Source organism: Vombatus ursinus, unplaced genomic scaffold (genome assembly GCF_900497805.2).
Source record: "Vombatus ursinus unplaced genomic scaffold, bare-nosed wombat genome assembly UNPS02006766.1, whole genome shotgun sequence".
Lineage (NCBI taxonomy): Eukaryota > Metazoa > Chordata > Mammalia > Diprotodontia > Vombatidae > Vombatus > Vombatus ursinus.
In genome coordinates, this window is record NW_020946544.1 from 1 (window position 1) to 20,214 (window position 20,214).

At 38.0% G+C, this 20,214-nt stretch overlaps 1 protein-coding gene across 1 annotated transcript; it reads left to right on the top strand.

Annotated features, from left to right (window-relative positions):
- Positions 1 to 1,156: 1,156 nt before the first annotated feature.
- LOC114033056 (N-acetylgalactosaminyltransferase 7-like) lies at positions 1,157 to 19,516 on the top strand (the record flags this gene model as incomplete). Its single annotated transcript, XM_027848511.1, has 6 exons — positions 1,157 to 1,286; positions 1,727 to 1,844; positions 6,959 to 7,081; positions 8,697 to 8,915; positions 17,882 to 17,980; positions 19,388 to 19,516. Coding segments are annotated over 6 exons (818 nt in total), but the record flags the coding sequence as incomplete, so codon positions are not given.
- Between the last annotated feature and the right edge of the window lie 698 nt (positions 19,517 to 20,214).

Sequence of the window (20,214 nt, forward strand, 5' to 3'; positions counted from 1 at the left end):
TTTTGAGCATAATAAGGATGTCATATGTAACATGAAATACAGAGTGTCCCAAAAGTCCTAAGCTACTAAAGTTTAAAACTACACCAAGACTTTTGGAACACTCTTTATAAACTGCTTAAAATTAAAAAATTATATATCTCCTTTAATGCCTGAGTATAACTCCTGTGAACATTGAAGGACAAATGGTTAAAAAACAACAACAATGTAATATTCCTTTCAGTTTTGTGTGCCAATTCAGCCTGACACATTTTATAGCAGGTCAAGTTTGATCAGTAGAGGTGGAAGACTCAAGAAATATTAAACAGGCTCCTCTATTTCTGTTTGTTCTCAGGAATGTGTTCAATTGGAAAAAAAGCTCTTTCAGAAATTGGCTCCCCCTGCTTCCACCCCACTACAATCTATTTTCCAAATAAAGCAATTTTTCAAATCCCATTTCTTTTGGTTTCTCCACTGGTGAATGTTATCTTCAAAATATGACATAAAATGAAATATTTTCTGCAATATTTCAGAAGTGGGCTTTTTAACTCTGTGTTTAAATTGTTTTTGTCAAATCTCTGGTACTGGTTTGATGATTATTTCAATCACTCTTTTTATACTGTTGTTCAGTGTTGTGGAGGGGAGTGGTCATGATTTTGTGGAAGATGCTTACAATGTTGTGATTTAGGATCTTCTGTGTGATTTAGGGTTTCATGGTGTATTTATACTTTTTATTCTGTTCCTTAACTGAAATGGCAAGCAAAAGGAAATTATAAAACTTAAAGTCTAGGAATATCAAGTTAGAACAGTTATAAAACAGCTCAGAAATCATCAACTTGTCTACTCACTGGGCTAATAATTTTTTTAAATTATTTACCAGGTTGTCATAACAAGTTATTCCCTTAAAATCATCTGTATAGTCATTTAAAATAAAACCATCCCATGATTCTCCAGATTAAGTATCTGCTGAGATATTTTTGCAACTCCAAAAGGCACAGTTATGAGAATAATTTTAAGAAGCAAAACAACATATGTCATTGGAATATGGCTAGATATTTTAGTACCGTACTCTCAGGACAATCTGAAGATTAGAACAGCTTGTGCCTTATAAGATTTTCCTTTCTTAATAGAATTACTGTTCCATTCCTAATGAGGTTTTGTGTGCCAATTGAGGCTTCAGGTTACCAGCGGCCACTGCAGATGCACAAACTGAAGCTATTCTCCTGCCATCCTACAGAGATTTATACCCTCCTTTCATTTGTCAAGTCCCTAAACTATTCAATTAAAAAGTGGCAGGCTGCTGCTAGTGGGTAGTGGTTTCCTTCTTCCCAGAGTAAGTCATAGGAATCACCGTAATGGCAGTTAGCAGAGCTGACAGCACCACTGCCCAGCTACTTAGCAGTAGAAGCAGTGGATACTCCGTATTCAGCTGAAGCCAAAGCTTCATTTTCAGTCTGTAGGATCCCCCTGGATTGGCAGCAAAAGCTCCTTCTAATGGCTGAGCCAAGGCTTAGTTTAAGTAGTTTGTAAAAGGAAAAAAAAACTCAGGAAATTCACTGAGGGGGTAAACCTAAATAGATTATTTTAAGAAAGCTTAATAATTTCTTTTTGTTTTGTCATGAATTTGATCTTCTCTCAATTACTTGATTATTCGATTGTGCACAAGAGGGGATAGCTTTCTGTTGGCTTTTGTTTTGTTTTGCTTTTATTGCTTGGATTTATTAGTTATTTTATTGTCTTGTTTTCCTAGGTCCCCAGCCATGGCTGGTGGATTGTTTGCCATTGAACGGGATTTCTTCTTTGAATTGGGTCTCTATGATCCGGGTCTTCAGATTTGGGGTGGTGAAAACTTTGAGATTTCTTACAAGGTAAAACATTTCATTTTAAGACATGCAGTTTAAGGTGGTCCAGGCTTGTATGACTTTCAGAAGTTAGGAGAGCTCCTTTAGTAAAAACTTGGCTTTTTTGTTCTTCAATTCAACAAACATTTATAAATTTTATTAAATGTATTAATGCTCAACAAAAGGCTAGAGATACAAAGACAACAGGTGATTAAGATAACCCCTGACTCCCTCTAATCCCGGGGTTCATAATTGGGTCTGTGAACTTTTTTAAAAAGTATTTTGATAAATATATTTTTGTACAAGTGGTTTCTTTTGTAATCTCATGCATTTTATTTTTATGCAATTAAAAAACATTCTGAGGAGGAGTCCATTGGTTTAACTAGACCAGAAAAGGTCCATGACACACACAAAAAAAAACCAAGAATCTCTGCTCTAACCTCATCACATGGACCAAAAGACCCACCTAATAAGTCAGAGGTTCCTCTGAGGTCCCCCAGTTCACAGGATGATATCATAAGACATGGATGAGGGACCCACCAAATCAATCAGAAGTTCCTCTGATCACCCCTACTATAACAAAAAGAAATAGTCCCCACCCTTAAGAAAGCTTATATTCATGCTGTGTCCCCAGGTAAGTGTACACAAAATAATACAAAGTGACTTCAAGGAAAGGGCTTTACTAACTGTAGGGATCAGGTAAAACCTGGAAGGAACCTTGCTAGGGATTTCAAGAGTTAGAGGAGAGGAGAAAGTGCATTCCAGACAGGGGGACCCTTTATGCAAGCACATGAAGACAGGATTTTTTATTTTTTATTGCATATCTTTAAATACCAAAACGAATATTTATTTTTTTTGTGTGTGAGAAAAGAAGATGGTCTGGGTTACATAACAAGAGCCAAGAATAACTAATGGACAATCCATGTGCCTCCCTGGGTATCTTCACAGTGGCAAGAAAAAAACTACTGGTGAGGCAATTGGGGTTAAGTGACTTGCCCAGGGTCACACAGCTAGTAAGCGTCAAGTATCTGAGGCTGGATTTGAACTCAGGTCCTCCTGACTCCAGGGCCAGTGCTCTATCTACTGAGCCACCTAATTGCCCCACCAAAAAAAAAAAGAAAAGAAAAGAAAAGAAAAAAAAAAAGAAATGAGACCAAAGCCTAAACAGAAACCTTATGGGGCCACTAGGTGGTGCAGTAGACAGAGCACTGGCCCTGGAGTCAGGAGGACCTGAGTTCAAATCCTGCCTCAGATATATGATACTTAGTGGCTGTGTGACCCTAGGCAAGTCACTTAACCCTGTTAACCCTGATTGCCTCACAAAAAAAAAAGAAAAAGAAAAAGCTCCTGGTGCACTAGGTGGTGCCCCTGTGGGATAGCAGGGCCAGTCACAGGATGGACAGAGACACAGACAGGTTGTGATCTGCATTGTTGGAGTGATTAATAACGACAATGAAATCACAAGTTCATTTGAATATTTGAGAATCAAAAATTCATCTAAGGCAGAATTTAAGCTTTAAAAAATAACTTACCTATTCTTAAATGTCTCATCTCATGAGGAGCTCAGACATTAAGGATTATAATAAATATTTATCGACTGACCCTGACAAGGGGACAATTAAGGATCAAGAATGAATCTGTACCTGTTCTGGAGAAGCTTTCTCTATACTTAATAATAATAATAATAATAAAGAGAGCTAACACTTACAGAACACTTCAAGGTTTACAAAGCACTTTACAAATATCATCTTAATTGATCATAAAGTGCCTTTTGTCTGAGATTACCTGCCATCTACTTTCTCTATATCCTGTATGGAACTAGACGCTTCCATGTCCTCTTCTCCATTGGAATGTGAGCTCCATAACAGCAGTATTTTTGGTTTTGCCTTTCGTGGTATTCTCAGACCTTATCACAGTGCCTAGCACATAGTAGGTTCTTAAATAAATTCTTGTTGACTCACTTCCTACCACTCTAACCATTAGGTTCCAGGGTGCTTTTTAAGACTAAAGGTTTTTGGGGCAGCTAGGTGGTGCAGTGGATACAGCACTGGCCCTGAAGTCAGGAGTACCTGAGTTCAAATCTGGCCTCAGACCAAACACTTGACGCTTACTAGCTGTGTGACCCTGGGCAAGTCACTTAACCCCAATTGCCTAAAAACAAAACAAAAAAGATTAAAGGTTTTTTTTTTTTTAATGTTTCAAAGTTTCTGTCAGATTCTTGAGAGCCAGACACTGACATTCCTTTAGGAGAGGGGAGTAGCTTAGAGGAAGTTCCCTGGGACATAGTATACTCTGACCCTGATGGTGTCTTGTCCTTACTGCCCCTCCCTCAGGTGAATCAATCAATCAGCAGACCTCTTTTATGTGCCAGGTACTGTGTGAGGCCCTAGAGATACAAATGTAAAAATGAGGCAGCCCCTTTCCTCAGGGAGTCTTATATATTGTTAGGTGGATAGAAAATGAGATAAGTAAATGCAAGTGATATTCAAGAGAAATATGCAGTAATCCTAAAGACGGCTGGGAGTCACTGACACTTCTTGTGCTTTCGGGAATATCACTTTGGCTGCCGTGCTGAGAATGAAGAGACTATAATGATTAGGAGTCTGTTTCAGTCATCCTGCTTATACATGATGAACATTCATGTTTTATTATGGTAGAGAAAAAGGGGATGGAAATATAATGTTAAGGAAATAGAATCAGCAAAATTTGGCACATGATTGGGGGGGGGAGATTGAGAATGAATAGTTTAGGAGGACTCCTAGGTTACAAACCTGGGTAACTAGAAGGGTGATGCCCTTGACAGATAAAAGGGAGTTAGAAGGAGGGCTAGATTTAGTTGGAAAAGTGAGATCTGTTTCATACCTGTTGAGATGCCTGTGGGACATCCAGGTAGAGCTATCAAGCAAAAAAAGCATTTGGAGTTATGAGTCTGGAACTCAGGAAAGAAATGAGGACTGGGTCTGCAGATTCCCATAGAGAGGATGATTGAGTAACAACAACAACAATAATAATAATAATAGCATTTATGTAGCACTTTAAGGTTTGCAAAGCACTTTACAAATGTTTCATTTGATCCTCACAACAACCCTCGTAGATGTGCGTTATTATTACACCCATTTTACAGGTGAAGAAACTAAAGCAGACAAGTAACTTGACCAGGGTCAAATAGCTAGTGTCTCAAGCTGGATTTGGATTCAGGTCTTCCTGACTCCAGGTCCAGAGCTCTATCCACAGTGCCACCTTGCTGCTACTTGAATCCGAAGAAGCTGATAAGATCACTGTAAGGGAGAAGAAGAGGGAGCAGAGCACCTAATTCTTGGGTATACCCACCCACAGGAAGCAGTGCATGGAATATAAACCTTCAAAGGACATTAACCATAGGAGCAACAAGCCAAGACAAATTAAAAAAAAAAAAGGCCATAAGAACATGGGACCCAAATGCACATGGACATAAGCACAAATATGTACCCAGAAACCCAGAGAATGTACAGAGTTTTTCACCTGGGGAAGGGAGGAAGGAGAGCAGGAGTATGAGGGTTAATGCACGATGATGGACCAGAACAGGATTTTTGTTCAACTCAGGAAGGCAGAAACTCTGTGTTTAGTTTCTTCTTGTGTAACATAAAGACATTAATACCTCTATAGTCCCTGTCCTACTAACTCAAATGATGTGTAACATAGGAAGACGTGTTTTGCAGAATTTAAAGTGTTATGTAAATGTCAGTTATTATTGTGTAACGTGGGAAAATGTGTTTTGCAGAATTTAAAGTGTTATATAAATGTCAGTTATTATTATCTCCAGTTTTCACTCCTAAGAATTACATTCCTGAAAAGCAGTTTATGGCTGAGTTTTGCTTTCATTACTTTAAGAAAATAGAATGTGATGTTAAAAATAAAATTTAAAAAAAAAAAGAAGGCTGAGAAGGATCAGGTAACAGGAGTACTAGGAGAGAGCAGTGTCAAGAAAACCCAGAGAGGAGAGAGCATTTCTTAGATTATCCCCAGGTCAGCAATCAAGGCCCTTGCACTCCGCGGCAGTGGAAGAGATGACCCAAAGCTATCCCCGGCACTCTGTGACTCCCCTGAAGATGTTCCCGTGGGGAAAGGTGCCACTGTTGGGTTGGTGCTCACTGGCCATACTTCCATATTCAACTGGCTCCTTTGTCTGTGCCCTCCCTACATACTCTCTCTGCCCCTTACCATGTAGAGTTCAGTTTGATGAAAAATATGCTGGTTTTCATCTGCCTCTGATTCCCCTAACCCCCTTGGCCAATAGTAGTAGCTAGCATATATATATATATAAGTAGCTTTAAAGATGGCAGAGTACTTTATAGATACCTCCTTTGATCTTCATGAAGACCCCATGAGGCAGGTGCTACTGTTTTCTCCATTTTACAGATGAGGAAACTGAGCCTCAAACAGGTAACTAGTACTTTATAACTTGTAAGTAATCTGAAGCAGGATTTGAACTCAGGTCTTCCTGAATCAGAGTTGTGGCGCTCTAACCACCGCTACTTGACCAGGCAGAAGTCCTTATGCAGTCAGCTAACACCTTACCCTAGCACTTCCCCATTACCTTAGCATGACTAAAGAGTCTCTGTGCATCGGCTTGCAGCCCTCCCTGCCCCCTCCTCTTCCACCTCTGCCGATTGCTCAGCAACCTTAGGCCAGCTTCCCATTTGTCTTAGCCTTCTTTTCTTAGGATTGTTTAGAAAACCGTTTTGAAGAAAGGTTGCAGGAGTATGTTGAAAGAGTCATTTTGGTAGCAAACTGATTGCTCTGCTCCCAGCAGTCTTCTGTGTTGTTGTATGATCGCATGAGAATAATTTATCTAAAGCTCTTTACAAACCTTCAAGTGCTCTATAAACCTTAACTTTTCTTATTACTAATTATTATTAATATTGTATAGGTTGTGGAAATCACAGTGTCTTAACATTTAACCATGTGAATAATTTACTATGTTGTCAGGAAGATAGTTTAAGATGAGATTTTAGGTGCTTTGCGGGGGGAGGCTCACCTTATTAAAAAAAAATCCACGTTTCTCTTTCCTTGGTAGATTTTAGGTGCTTTGTTGGGGAGGGGTGCGAATCCTTCCCTTATTAAAAAAAAAACACACATCCACATTTCTCTTTCCTTGGTAGATATGGCAGTGTGGTGGCAAATTGTTGTTTGTCCCTTGTTCTCGAGTTGGACATATATATCGTCTTTCGGGTTGGCAAGGAAATCCACCACCAATTTATTTAGGATCGTCTCCAACGTTAAAGGTGAGTCTTATCATTGAAACCATAAGAAGAGGTGAATTTCTTCAGGAGTGACACCTTTAAAATGGATGGAAAGATGATGATGAAGCTTGCTAGCCACTCCTGATGGAGAGGGGACAGAATCAAGGTGCAGATGGAGACATAGATCTTTGGACCCAGCCAGTAGGAAAATTTGTTTTTCATTAATTATGTGTATTTATTACAAGGGGTTTGTTATTCTATTTTTATGGGGGGAAGAGAGGCAGAGAAGGGCTAGGACTAGCATAGTCAAAAAAAGAAAGAGAAAAGGATCATCACAGCATTTTTTTTAATGTGCAGGAGACAACCAGAAAGAATTACAGGCAGGGAGGACAGCTCTGAAAGTTATACACGCCAGTATATCTGTATGTAGATATATACACAAATTCACATATAGGTGTGTAGGTATGTTTAAAATATATATATTTTAAAAGCAAGTTGCACATAACAGATTCATAATTTCTTGTACAATATTCTTTTTCTATACAACTATATATGGAAAAGCTCACTTAATTTGGTATTTGTTAAGCAGAGAATTTTTAAAAATTAAAAAAACAAACATGTCAGGGTGTAGATAGAATGATAATGGTACCTGTTACAGTACAGCTAGTAAAATTGTGAAGTATGATTGAACTAGAAGTGACTTGAAAAATTAAAAATAGAGTTAGAGGTATTAAGAATTCATAATTATTTTTAGCATTTTTTATCACCCCAAATGCTAGACTTTTAAATAAATAATAAAGAAGCATTACTTGTTATCAACTCAAAAAGATATATAAATATCTCTATGTATGCATACTCAGAAAATTAACAATAATAAGTTATTATGTTTATGTTATATATAATAATAAAGTCAGACTTTTATTTCCAAACTTATCCTGTACTTATTCAGAAAAATATATTCTTTTTTTTTTTCACAATGGAATCATAGATTTTTAGAGCTGAAAGTGACCTTTTTTTCAGTCATGTCCAACTCTTTGTGACCCCATTTGATGTTTTCTTAGTAGAGATACTGGAGCGGTTTGCCATTTCCTTCTCCAGCTTATTTTTACAGATTACAGATTTATAGATTTAACTGAAACACGTAGGGTTAAGTGACTTGCCCAGGGTCACACAGCTAATAAGTGTCTGAGGCTGGATTTGAACTCATGAAGATGAGTCTTCTGACTCCAGACCCAGAACTCTAATCACTGCGCCATCTAGCTGCCCACAAAAATGACCTTAAAGATCATTTACTCAAATACCATCTTACAGGTAAGAAAGCAGATGCCCATAGAGGTTAAATGACTTTCCCCAATGCCCCTTGGTCCCTATCATGATTGGTGACTGCATCTCCTATCTCTCTTTTTCAGGAAAACCTAGCCATCCTCACTTCATTCCGTACTCTCTCCAGAGCTTTGCTAACTACCTTGCCCCCTACATTTTCCTTCTCTACCACTATCAGAGAAGCCGAGGACAGGGACATGAGGTCAGAGGCCAGAATACAGAAGCACAGCAACTTGAAGATGGCCTGAAATATTTCATGTTCCATTAAGACAGATTTTTTACACGAAGTAAAAACTTAACATGTTGCCTTGTGAAATGTTTTTCTTTTCAACAGAACTACATTAGAGTTGTGGAGGTTTGGTGGGATAGCTACAAAGACTATTTCTATGCCAGTCGCCCTGAATCAAAAGCACTACCCTATGGGGATATATCTGAACTGAAAAAATTTCGGGAAGATCACAACTGCAAAAGTTTTAAGTGGTTCATGGAAGAAATAGCTTATGATATCATCTCACACTATCCCTTACCGCCCAAGAATGTTGAATGGGGAGAGGTATGTATGAGCTTGTACTCAGTGGTCACAGTACGTTTGTATCTACTCATTGGCACATGGGCTCCTGTGGGTGTTAGGGATGAATGGCCAAGGGTAGAGAAAGGAGGAAAATGTTTGGTTAAGAATTGCCTCCTTACTCTTCCCTGCTAATCAGTTGCAACAGGCCAGGCCATCCAGAGTCTCACCCTTGGCACTGAATGGGAACTGATCCAGAGAGGAGAGGAGAAAAGAAAAGATAAATTGTTATGAATAAGTGTAATTCTATCCTTTAGGATCTCTCAAGATCAGGTGTATTATACTCAAATGTAATAGGTTATAGTAACTTGTCTTATTCAGATCATATCTGGACTATTGTGATCTGTTCAGGCACATTTTAGAAGGAACACTGGTACAACCAGAGTTGGTTAAGGTGGGTGTCCAGAATGTCAGAGGACTCAAAAAACTGACCGAAAAATGATAGATTGGCATACTTTGCCAGATGAGGCCAATGGGGAAAGTTGAACAGATTTAGCCTGGGATGTTGGTCCTTTTCCCTTTTCTTTGATCTCTTTGGGATATGGACCTAGTAGTGGTGTTGTTGGGTCAGAGGGTATGCACAGTTTTATAGCCTTTTGGACATAATTCCAAATTGCCCTCCAGAATGACTGGATCAGTTCACAACTCCACCAACAGTACATTAATTAGTGTCCATATTTTTCTACATCCCCTCCAGTATCTGTCACTTTCCTTTTCTTTCGTATTAGCCAATCTGATAGATGTGACATGGTATCTCAGAGTTGTTTTGATTTGCATTTCTCTAATCAGTAGTGATTTAGAGTATTTTTATGTGACTATTGATAGCTTTGACTTCTTTGGAAATCACTTTGATACCTAAAGGATGAATTGTACTGGAAAAAGACTTGAGGCAGGGAGGCCAACTAGAAGGCTGTTCTAATAATCCATGCATGAGGTAATGAGGGCCTGCACTATGGTGGTAGCAGTATTAGAGGAGAGAAAGAGGTATAGAGGGGAGATGTTGTAAAGGTAGACTCTAAAGGACTTGGCAACAAATTAAATATGGTGATGGGGGTCAGGGGGGAGTGACAGAATGAACAGTTGAAGAAGGCATTAAGTTGTGAGTCTAAGAGGATGGTGGTGCCCTTGACAGTAATAGGGAAGTGAACAAGCATTTTTAAGTACTCCTTATGTGCCAGGCACATGAGGATACAAAGAAAGGCAGGACGCTAGGAAGAAAGGAAAGTTTGGGGGAGAAAGATAATGAGTTCAGTTTTGGACATGTTGAGTTTAAGACATCTATGGAACATCCAGTTTGAAATGCCTAATAGGCTGTTGTAGATACAAGCCTGCATGTCAGGAAAGAGGTTAGACCTGGATGAATGGATCTAGGATTCATCGGCATAAAGATGATAATTGAATTCATGGGAATTGATGAGTTCACCAGCCAAAATCATGTAGAGAGCCTGTGAATCATTCTTCCATTTAGTTAAGAATATCAATAGTGACAAGATCCAGTGTCTCCTGTAGAATGCCTGGTTAGGAGTCATTGGGCAGGGATTTCACCTTTTAGAGTTTCAAAAACTGTGATTGTTACTATCCCCTGCACCCTATCACTGCAGATAGAGCAAGGGACCTGCACAGACACATTATACCATGAATTGCCACAGCCAAAAAATTCATCATCAAGATGCCCACTGTTGCCTACCCCCTCTAGTCTTAGCTAAGCTAGTCCTCAGAAAGCAGACACAGTCCATTTCCAGGACCATATTGGAACCCTTTCCAGGTGGGAGGAACCTATCAGAACTTTCACTCCCCTGAGCCTTTGAAAATAGAGGGTCACTTCCATACCTTGATGAAACGTTGGAAATAGGATTTTGTGAGTTATAGAGAGGAGAAAATATGCACTAATAATTTGTTTACCCAGATAACCATATATGGTATTTTGACCCTGCCATTACTGGAGTTAGCAATTATTTGATCATTAGGGATATAGATACATACGTAAATATGAGCATACATATATATAACATGTGTGTACATATATAGACACACATATGGAAATGCATGTATTGTGTGTGTGTGTATACACACATGTGTATTCAAAGTGTTCTTCTCTTTTGTATGTGTACTGATAGGGAAATTTTAGAAAATCACTCTCTTTGAGAAAGATACCTCCCTCCTCTCTTATTACCATATGTGGTATTATGAGCCTGCCATTACTGGTGAAAGGAGTTAACAATTGTTTGGTCAATAGTAGATATATAAAGAGAGATATACATATAGATACACACACATATACAAGTATATATACACACACACATATTCAAAGTATTTTTCTCCTTTGGATGTATACTGATGGGGAAATTTTCGAAAATCACTGACTTTGAGAAAATATACTTCCATCCTCTCAGAAGATTTTAAGTGTGGAATATTGTATGTATTGTCAGACATGCTTCTTTTTTTCCTTGTCCTTTTTTAATCTTTGTTACAAGAGATGGCTTTTGGTTGGCAAGGCTAGGGGAGGGATATATACTTGGAAATGGAGGTGATGTGAAAACAAAAGCCGAAAATAAAAATTAGATTGAAAAGAAAAGAAAACCATTTTTCTGGGAAGAGACACAAATTATGACTGCAAAACAGAGGGGTGAATGAATTTCGTCATCTCACATTCAGAAGGTACCAGTTGTTCTTTGGTCAAGGATAGGACTTTAGCAGGTCTTTAACCAACCTGATGGACAGGAAGGAAGCTGAGACTAGATGAATGACCAAAGCGGATAGGAGGGATTTCTGCTCCTAGCCTGAAGATCCCAGACCTGTAGCTAGGTTAAGAAATAGATTCCAGCAGGAACATAGGATCATAAATTTAGACTTGGTATTGGTAGGCCTTCAAAAATAGTACTCGCATTTTAGAAATGAGGAAACTCATGGCCCAGAATGTGAAGTAAGTATCTGGGGTCACACAGGTAACAAGTAATAGAACCAGGACTCAAAACCTGGTCCTTTGACATATATCCAGTGTTACTTCCCATTGCTCGAAGATGAAGCCACCTTAGCAGCCTTAGCAAACCCAAGGCACTATAGCTACCAAGTGCATGCATGGATCACTATGGGAGATCCTTTATGGGATTTGTCTGCTGGAAATGGAAAATCAGCTGACCAATGGTTTCAATGAGGCAAAAAAGGAGGAGCTAAGAAAGATTGAAGCCTCATTTTCCACAGGTTTGTATCAGGCACAGAATAGTATTTTTCTTATTCTAATTTTCGTTGACATCTTCTATTTTCACCTCACCTTTAGTTCTGAATATCTGTCCTTCTCCCTGGCCCATATTTCCAGTAAGCCGTCATAATAAAGATTTTAAGTTTAAAATCTCAAAGATTTTATCGTTTTTAAAAAAGCAGCTTAGCCATACCAACCAAACACTTGTGCCTGAGAGTATGTGTGGTATTCCACAGATTTCAACTTAGGTAAGCTAGAGCATTTTTCCTTTAGTTCTGTTCATCCCCTTTGGTTTCTCTGATACATCCAAGGAGCCTGAAATAAAGATTGCACACCATTTTCCCAGAGGTGGTTAAAAAAAAGAAATAGCTCCAGTCATCTCCCTCACACACAACTGAATGTTGAGGAACCACTAACCCAAGGTGGTAATGAGAAACCAGGAGGGTTGAGAATGTATTCAACCTTGGGACTTTATGGAGGAGGAAAAAGGCAGAGAGAATCATTGGGGCAGTAGAGTCCCCCACGGCACCATTCTGGAGCCTGGTTAGAAGCAGGTTTTCTTGGAGTGTTAGGTGAATGGGAAGGAGAAACAACATGGATCTCTTTGCTTCATCTTTTTATTTTGAGTCAGAAAGAGAAAAATTATGGCTGAAAGTCACTTCCCTAAGTGGGAAAGGGCCACAGTCCACAAGTGCCAGAATCCTGCCTCAGGCAGCTAGTATGTAACCTTGGGTATGACACCCCTTGTTGGCCTCAGGTTCCTCATTTCTAAAATGAGGAAAACAGCTCCTACCTCATTGTGAAGATCAAGAGAGACAATACGGGGTGTCCCAAATGTCTTAGCTTCAAACTACACTAAGACTTTTGGGACACTGTATACAGAAAGCAAATTACAAGCCTTAAAGTCACTCTATATGAATGCTGTATTTTTTAATTAATATTACTTAGAAGCTAAGGGGAAAAGGAAGGAAGGAAAGAGAGAGAGAGAGAGAGAGAGAAAGAAAGAACTGTCACAGAAAACCATAGAAAACAATGAGTTCACAAAGTAAAGTTTTATGGTTCTAATTTAACTCAAGGCTAGCCAAGCTATTAGATTGACTGACATCACTTAGGGGGAGCTCCCTGTCAACTCCCTTATATTTTCTTAAACTCCGTTATCTGGGATGAATGCTTAACAAATAAACTCTTAACTTGTACTCTGAGAAAGGCTGAGGTTGGCACTGATTCCATGGTTGAACCTTTCTGTTCCCGAGCCTGCTTCCTATTCTGAATATATCCACCCAAGTCATTCCCTCTGGCTCACACACCGCTTTCTACTGTAAAGCCGACCTGATTCTCCTTAGGTCCTGTCCTTTCCCCCACTTCTCCAAGAAGAGAAGAGCACTTCCCTATGTGGGCCCCAAAGACTTTACACTAGGATTCAGGTCTTCCTACAGTAACCTTGCAGATAGTTGTCTCCTTTTCCCTACTTAAAGATCTCTGGGCTTCTGGACCCAGAACACTTAAGCCTGTGTCGTTAGACAAACTCCTTAACCTCTCTAGCCCCCAGTTTCCTCATCAAGCCCTACCCTAACTTGTTCTCTCTTGTTGATTATTTTTGAGTTACATTCACAGTTGTCTTAGTCTGGTTGGACCTTCTAGTAAATCTAGACTTTTTCGCCTTTGATTTAAAGCTAACATATAAGTTTAGTCTCTAATAGCCATATAGTTTAAATGGCAGGTGCCATTTTATTACTTAAAGTCCTTCAGCAATCCTTTCCATTGGCTGACATGAAGCAGACTCTTGATGTTTCCCCAATGCAAAGTCTCTGTTCCCTTCTGAAGCTGCCAAGCAAGCTCCTTCTTGTGTAAGGAATGCCTTTCTTCCTCTCAGCTCATTTGCAGATCAGAGATAGGTGGCAATGCCTTTTTTAGCACAGATATGGATAACCTTGAATTTCTATGATTTCTCTGGGGTTTTCTTTGATGACTTAGGAATCTTCAAAGTAAAAGCCTTTTGTAAGTTTCCTTAATATACATGGTATGTTGAACTTTCAATAATAGTCTATATATGTGTGTGTGTATATATATATATATATATATGTATACATATATATATAATTTGCAACCTGAGGCAGGAAGCATAATGGATAGAGAGCTAGACCAGAAGGTAGGAACACCTGGGTTTAAGACTCACTTGGGACACATTATGTTGGTGTGACCCCAGGCACATTAATTAGCCAGAGGAGCACTTTAAGACTAACTTACTGAACAGGTTCTAACCTGCATTGGTTGAGGAACTCTACCTAGGGGTTCTCTATAATAAGGTACAGTCCCTATCCCTAATTCTCCACCTCGAAAAAAGTCCAATTGTCCAGTTGTGTATTCCATAACTAAATGCAGCTACATGAATCAAAGACATACTAATGAGTCCCTAAGGAATATGTCTTGCAAAGTCAACCCTATTCAATACTGCCCAAGTTAATTTACACTTAGTATTATGCCAGTCAAACTACCAAGGGACTGTTTTATGGAATTATACAATAATTATGTATTATATTACATATGTGTATTATATTATTTATATACAAATATATTTTATATAAAATGATATAATGTATTACAAAATAATAATTCATTTTGCAGAACAAAAGGTCTCAGATCTGAAGGGAAGCAATTAAAAAAGGAGGAATGAAGAGGGACATAGCATTATCAGACCTCAAATTATATGAGAAATCAATGATCAGCAAAACTATTAGGTACTGGGTTTAAAAAAAAATAGAGAAGTAAAACAGTTAAACTGGTTAGATAAGGGAGAACCAGAAACAATCAAAAACAGTAGCCCACTATTTCACAAACCCAAGAACTTACTTAGGTACGGACTCCCTATTTGACAAGAACCCCTGAAAATTAGAAAGAAGAAATTAGACCAGCCTCTTTATGGTATGTATATATTGAATAATCATGGATTATAACCTGAATATGAAATCCCATCACACATGCAAACACACATACACACGTACACACATAACTTCAAGGAAAACAGGAGTTATCTTTCACAGCTATGAACACAGGAAGAAGTCTTAACCAAACACAGAGATGATCATGGAACACAAAACAGGCAATTTAAAGCTTTGGTACAAACAAAATCAATGCAGATAAAATAAAAAGAGAAACTGTCTAGTGGGGAAATAGTCTGGTATCAAATGTCATTGATAAAAGCATGGTGATCCCCACCTGTAATCCTTACTACTTGAGGTGGGTCTCTTGAACTCAGGGGTTCTGAGCATCAATAAGCTAGGTCATTTCTGTGTCTCCGCTAAGTCCAGCATCAATATGGTGAGTCCAGAATCAATAGAGGCGGGCAAGAAAGGGAGGGGTAAGTTTATCGAAGGAGGGATAAACCAGCCTAGGTTGGTGATGGAGCAGATCAAACTTCCCAAACTGATCATTAGTGGGGTCAGACTACTTAGTAGCCCTTATTCGTCTAGCCTAGTTGAGATAGGGAAAAATTAGTCTTTAGGAAATTGTAATAAAAAGCCAAGAATCCTTAGTTAAGTGGTCAAAAAATGTGAAGTTTCCCCCCCAGAATTGCAAACTGTATAAGACAATGTGAAAACATGTCAGGAATTATAAGAGAAAGCAAATTTTTAAAAAAATCTGCCCCTTCACTTCACAACCTGCACAGTGGGAAGGATGACAAAAAATAAGAAGTCAGCGTTGGAAAGACAGGAATATAGTGAATTGAGCCAAACATACTGAATAAACAATTTGGAGTCATACTCTTTAGTCCAGCAATCCCACTATTGAATGTGGGCCCCAAGGAGCTCAAAGACAGAAAAAGTAAAGGTCCAAACATATGCCAAAATATTCATAGCAGCACTTTTTGTGGTAGCAAAGAACCAGGAAAAAATTATTGCCTGTTAACATAATGGAATACTACTGTGGAGTTACAGATCATGAATTTGAGGAATTCATAGAAATATGGGAAGATTTCTATGAACTGATGCAGAGCAAAATAGGTAAAGCCAAAAGAATAAGGTACGTCATAACTACAAAAATGTAAATGAAAAGATGCCTAAAAGGATGCCTGAATCTTGAGAACTAAAAAACCATGAATGGTCTTAGAAAACAGAATGCCTTGTTCTTGACAAAGAGGTGGGGGGACTTCTAGAAGTTGAATGTTGTATGCAATTGAGTTTTTTTTTTTAAGGATTATTTTTTTTTCTTATCTGTTTTTCTTTGTGTGGGGGGGAGGGTAGTTGGGGGTAAGTGACTTACCTTGAGTCACATAGCTAGTAAGTATTATGTGTCTGCAGCTGGATTTGAATTCACATCCTCCTAACTGCAAGGCTGGTGCTCTATCCACTGGGCCACATAGCTTTCCCTGTTTTTCTTTGTTTTAAGGGAGGGTCTGTTTCTGAGAGGGAAGGAGGAAGATATAAAGAAATGACTATGATATAAAAAGAAAAGACCTTAATAGTACATACTTCTTTTAGTCAACCCTTTTTTCAGTTATGAGGCAGCTAGGTAGTACAGTGGATAGAACTCTGGGACTGAAGTCAGGAATACTCATTTTCCAGAGTTCAGTTCTGACCTCAGACATTTACTAGTTGTGTGACCTGAGCTAGTCACTTAACCCTATTTGCTTCAGTTTCCTCATCTGTAAAATAAGCTAGAGAAGAAAATGGCAAATCACTCCAATATCTTTGCTAAAAAAAAAAAACTCAAAATGGGGTCACAAAAAGTTGGACACAACTGAAACAACTGTGCAGCACCAACAATTTCATTTATAGCAAATTCACAAGATTTGGTTAACAAAGTTATTGTGTGAAGGTGTTTACTATAATGTTATAGTTTTTGCTCTAATGGTTCTGAAACTTTCCATGATAAACGCCCTCTCCTCTGTCCCCTTTTAGAAGCAACTAGAGGTCATGTAGTAGATAGAACTCTGGGCCTGGAGTCAGGAAGACCTAAGTTAAGATTTGGGCTCAGACACTTTATGAACTGTGTGACTGTTTGTGGTCAAGTTACTTATGCCCTGTCTTCCATAATCAATTAATAAACATTTATTAAGTGCCTACTCTGTACCAGGTACTATACTAAGTGCTAGGGATACACAAGGAGGCAAAAGACTGCTTCAAAGAACTTACAGTCTAAGGGATGAGACAGCATGCAAACAAGAATTTCCTTATGTTTCAAGTAAGGTTAATAATAGCATCTACCTCCCCAAGGTTGCTGTGAGGATCAAATGAGATATTTGCTAAGTGCTTAGCACATAGTAGGCATTTAATAAATGCTGGTTCACTTCCTTCCCTTTTTTGGACCAATTTTTTAGACTAATTAGATGCAGCACTTCAGTGCCGAATTTGAAATCAGAAGACCTGAGTTCAAATCTTGGCTCTTTTATCTGTTACCAAGTGAGAACTTGGACAAGTGGTAAAGTCTCTTATCTATAAAATGAGGAGGCTTGGCCTCTAAAATTCCATCCATCTCTAAATCTTTGATCCTATGTGTACATTCTAGCCTTTAACTTTGCAAACTGTAGACCATTTGAAAACGTAATATTACAGCCATTTCTTTAATGCCACATTCTCAAGTTTTGAGAGAGCTGCCATTTTGTTTCCTTAGGAACTGCCTTCTTAGAGTATGCGTCTCCAATCCTCTGTATGTAAATTGAGTTTACAACAGTAGCGTTTAAACATAAAGGCTTTGAACTCATGGTATGAGAGTAAAGATAATTAAATACTAATATAGCATCTTTCATTTCCAGATCAGAGGTGTTGAAACTGCACATTGCATTGATAGCATGGGGCATGCAAATGGTGGCTTTGTGGAACTGGGACCTTGTCATCGGATGGGAGGAAATCAGGTAATTCACATCACTTTTTAGTTCTAGCCTGGATTGAGAAAGACTAAGATAACTGATCCTGAAGTTCTTTGGCAACTAAAAAGTTAGCTATGAAAATGTGTTGACCAAACACTGTTAGGTGGGGAGGCTGCTAATAGTATCAGATATCAGAGACTAAAGTTTGACATTTATTACAATGTGCTGTTCTATAACTATAGATTTCCACTGCTTAGGTCGTATGTAACCTTGTCCCCCTAACAGTTCATTTTTTTAATTATATTTTTATTCAGTTCATTAAATATTTCCCAATTACTTTTTTTTTAAATTCGAATTTATTTTAAAAAATTTTTATTTGCAAATTCTCTCCCTCTCTAATGTCCCGACCCATTGAGAAGACAAGCAATATGATATCAATTATACATGTGAAGTCTTGCAAAACCCATTTCCATAGAAGCAATCCAATTATTCATTCTCTGACCTCTCTCAATATATTCTCATTTCAACATATAAACTTGTCCCTAACTTTAGACTCTTACACAATAAATAAATTTTAGTAATTTTTTTCTAATTTTCAAAGGCTGAAGAATTCAATACTTTAAATGCTAATGAAGGACAGAGAGTAGACCTATGATTTTGATGATACAGGAAATTTCCAGATTAGTCAGCACCTTTTCTGCAATTTATACGTATAGTCTTAGAGAGTTGCCTAGACTAGAGGACCGAGAGATTGGGAAGCCAATATGCAGGATTAAACTTGCCTTCCTGGTTTCTTGGCTAGTGCTGTGTCCATTACACCACACAGCCTTTCTAGTAAAGTAATGAGCTTAAAAGTATACAATCCCTGACTGCTTGCACCTTGTGATCTGGGACATGCATAGAAATGCAAAGGGATTTTTTTTTTCTCTGAAAAACTTAATTCCTTTAGTAATTTAAAAAAATTATGTCGTAGCACAGCATAGTAGATAATGTTATGTGAATAAAATGAGATAATATACATAATTCACTTTGCAAACCTTAAAGCGCTACATATCATTGTTATTATTAAGAGTTATACCATGATGGGATCATAGATTTAGAACTAGATTGTACCTTAGAGGTCAACTAATGTGATCTCTTCATTTTACAAATAAAGAAAGACTTACGCAAGGTCACATATTAAATATCACAGGTAGAATTTGAACCCCAGGGCTCATTCTTCTAAATCCTGCACAGGAAAATCTGAATTCAAATCCTACCTCAGATATTTAGTTAGCTAAGTGACTGAAGGCAAAACCACTTAAATTCAGGAGTTAAAGGTGACTTCTGATCTGTCCTCATAAATTCCTGAATTTAGGAAATTGTAGGTCATTGACTTTGTATCAATTAAAAAACGGGGTGTGGGGAGGGGGATTACTGGGGAAGGTTTCATTTTCATTTGTTTGCCATTAGCTTTTCAGAATCAATGAAGCAAATCAACTCATGCAGTATGACCAATGTTTGACAAAGGGACCTGATGGATCAAAAATCATGATTACACATTGTAGTCTAAATGAATACAATGAATGGCAGTACTTCAAGGTATTTCATATTTCATCTTCTGAAAGCAAACAAAACTTTTTCTTATTTCATTCCCTTAAATATTTAATATCACCATTTTTCAGAATTTATTTTTAAATCTTGTTATATTTGGTTAATCTATACTTAACTAGCCCCCAAGCCCCATTCCCACGTCTGTGAGTTAACAACATGCCACCATTTTCCTTTAATTAACCATTTACATAAGCTTCCCAAAACTTTAGGTGGCTCTCTATTGTATAGTTGTATAAGTTGCTTGACATAATTCTGTCCCATTTGTTGAGAACATCATTCCCATTAGAATTCTAGCATCACTTTTCATGTAACTAGAATATCAGCACTCTTTTTTACATTCATTCTTGTCACATAGATAAATAAATTTGGTTTTAGAAATAAGAATGGGGTAGTAATTATCAGAAAATGTGTTTTTTCTGTACAATAGCACTTGCGTGCACATATACACACACACTCACTTGGCTTATGCTTCCTATCTTCCAGCAGGTGGAGATAGAAGTTAGGAATTTGGCACTGTTTTACCTTTGGCTTCCTAGTTATCTTCCTATTCCAAAAGATGAAAAGCAATCAACTGGTTGCTTCTTATGTTAAGGTTGGGTATCCCACTCTTTGTTGGGCAGTTGTTTCTATTACAGATGATGCTATTACTTTTTTAGATTTTGAATATTGAAAGTCCTTTGGCTAAT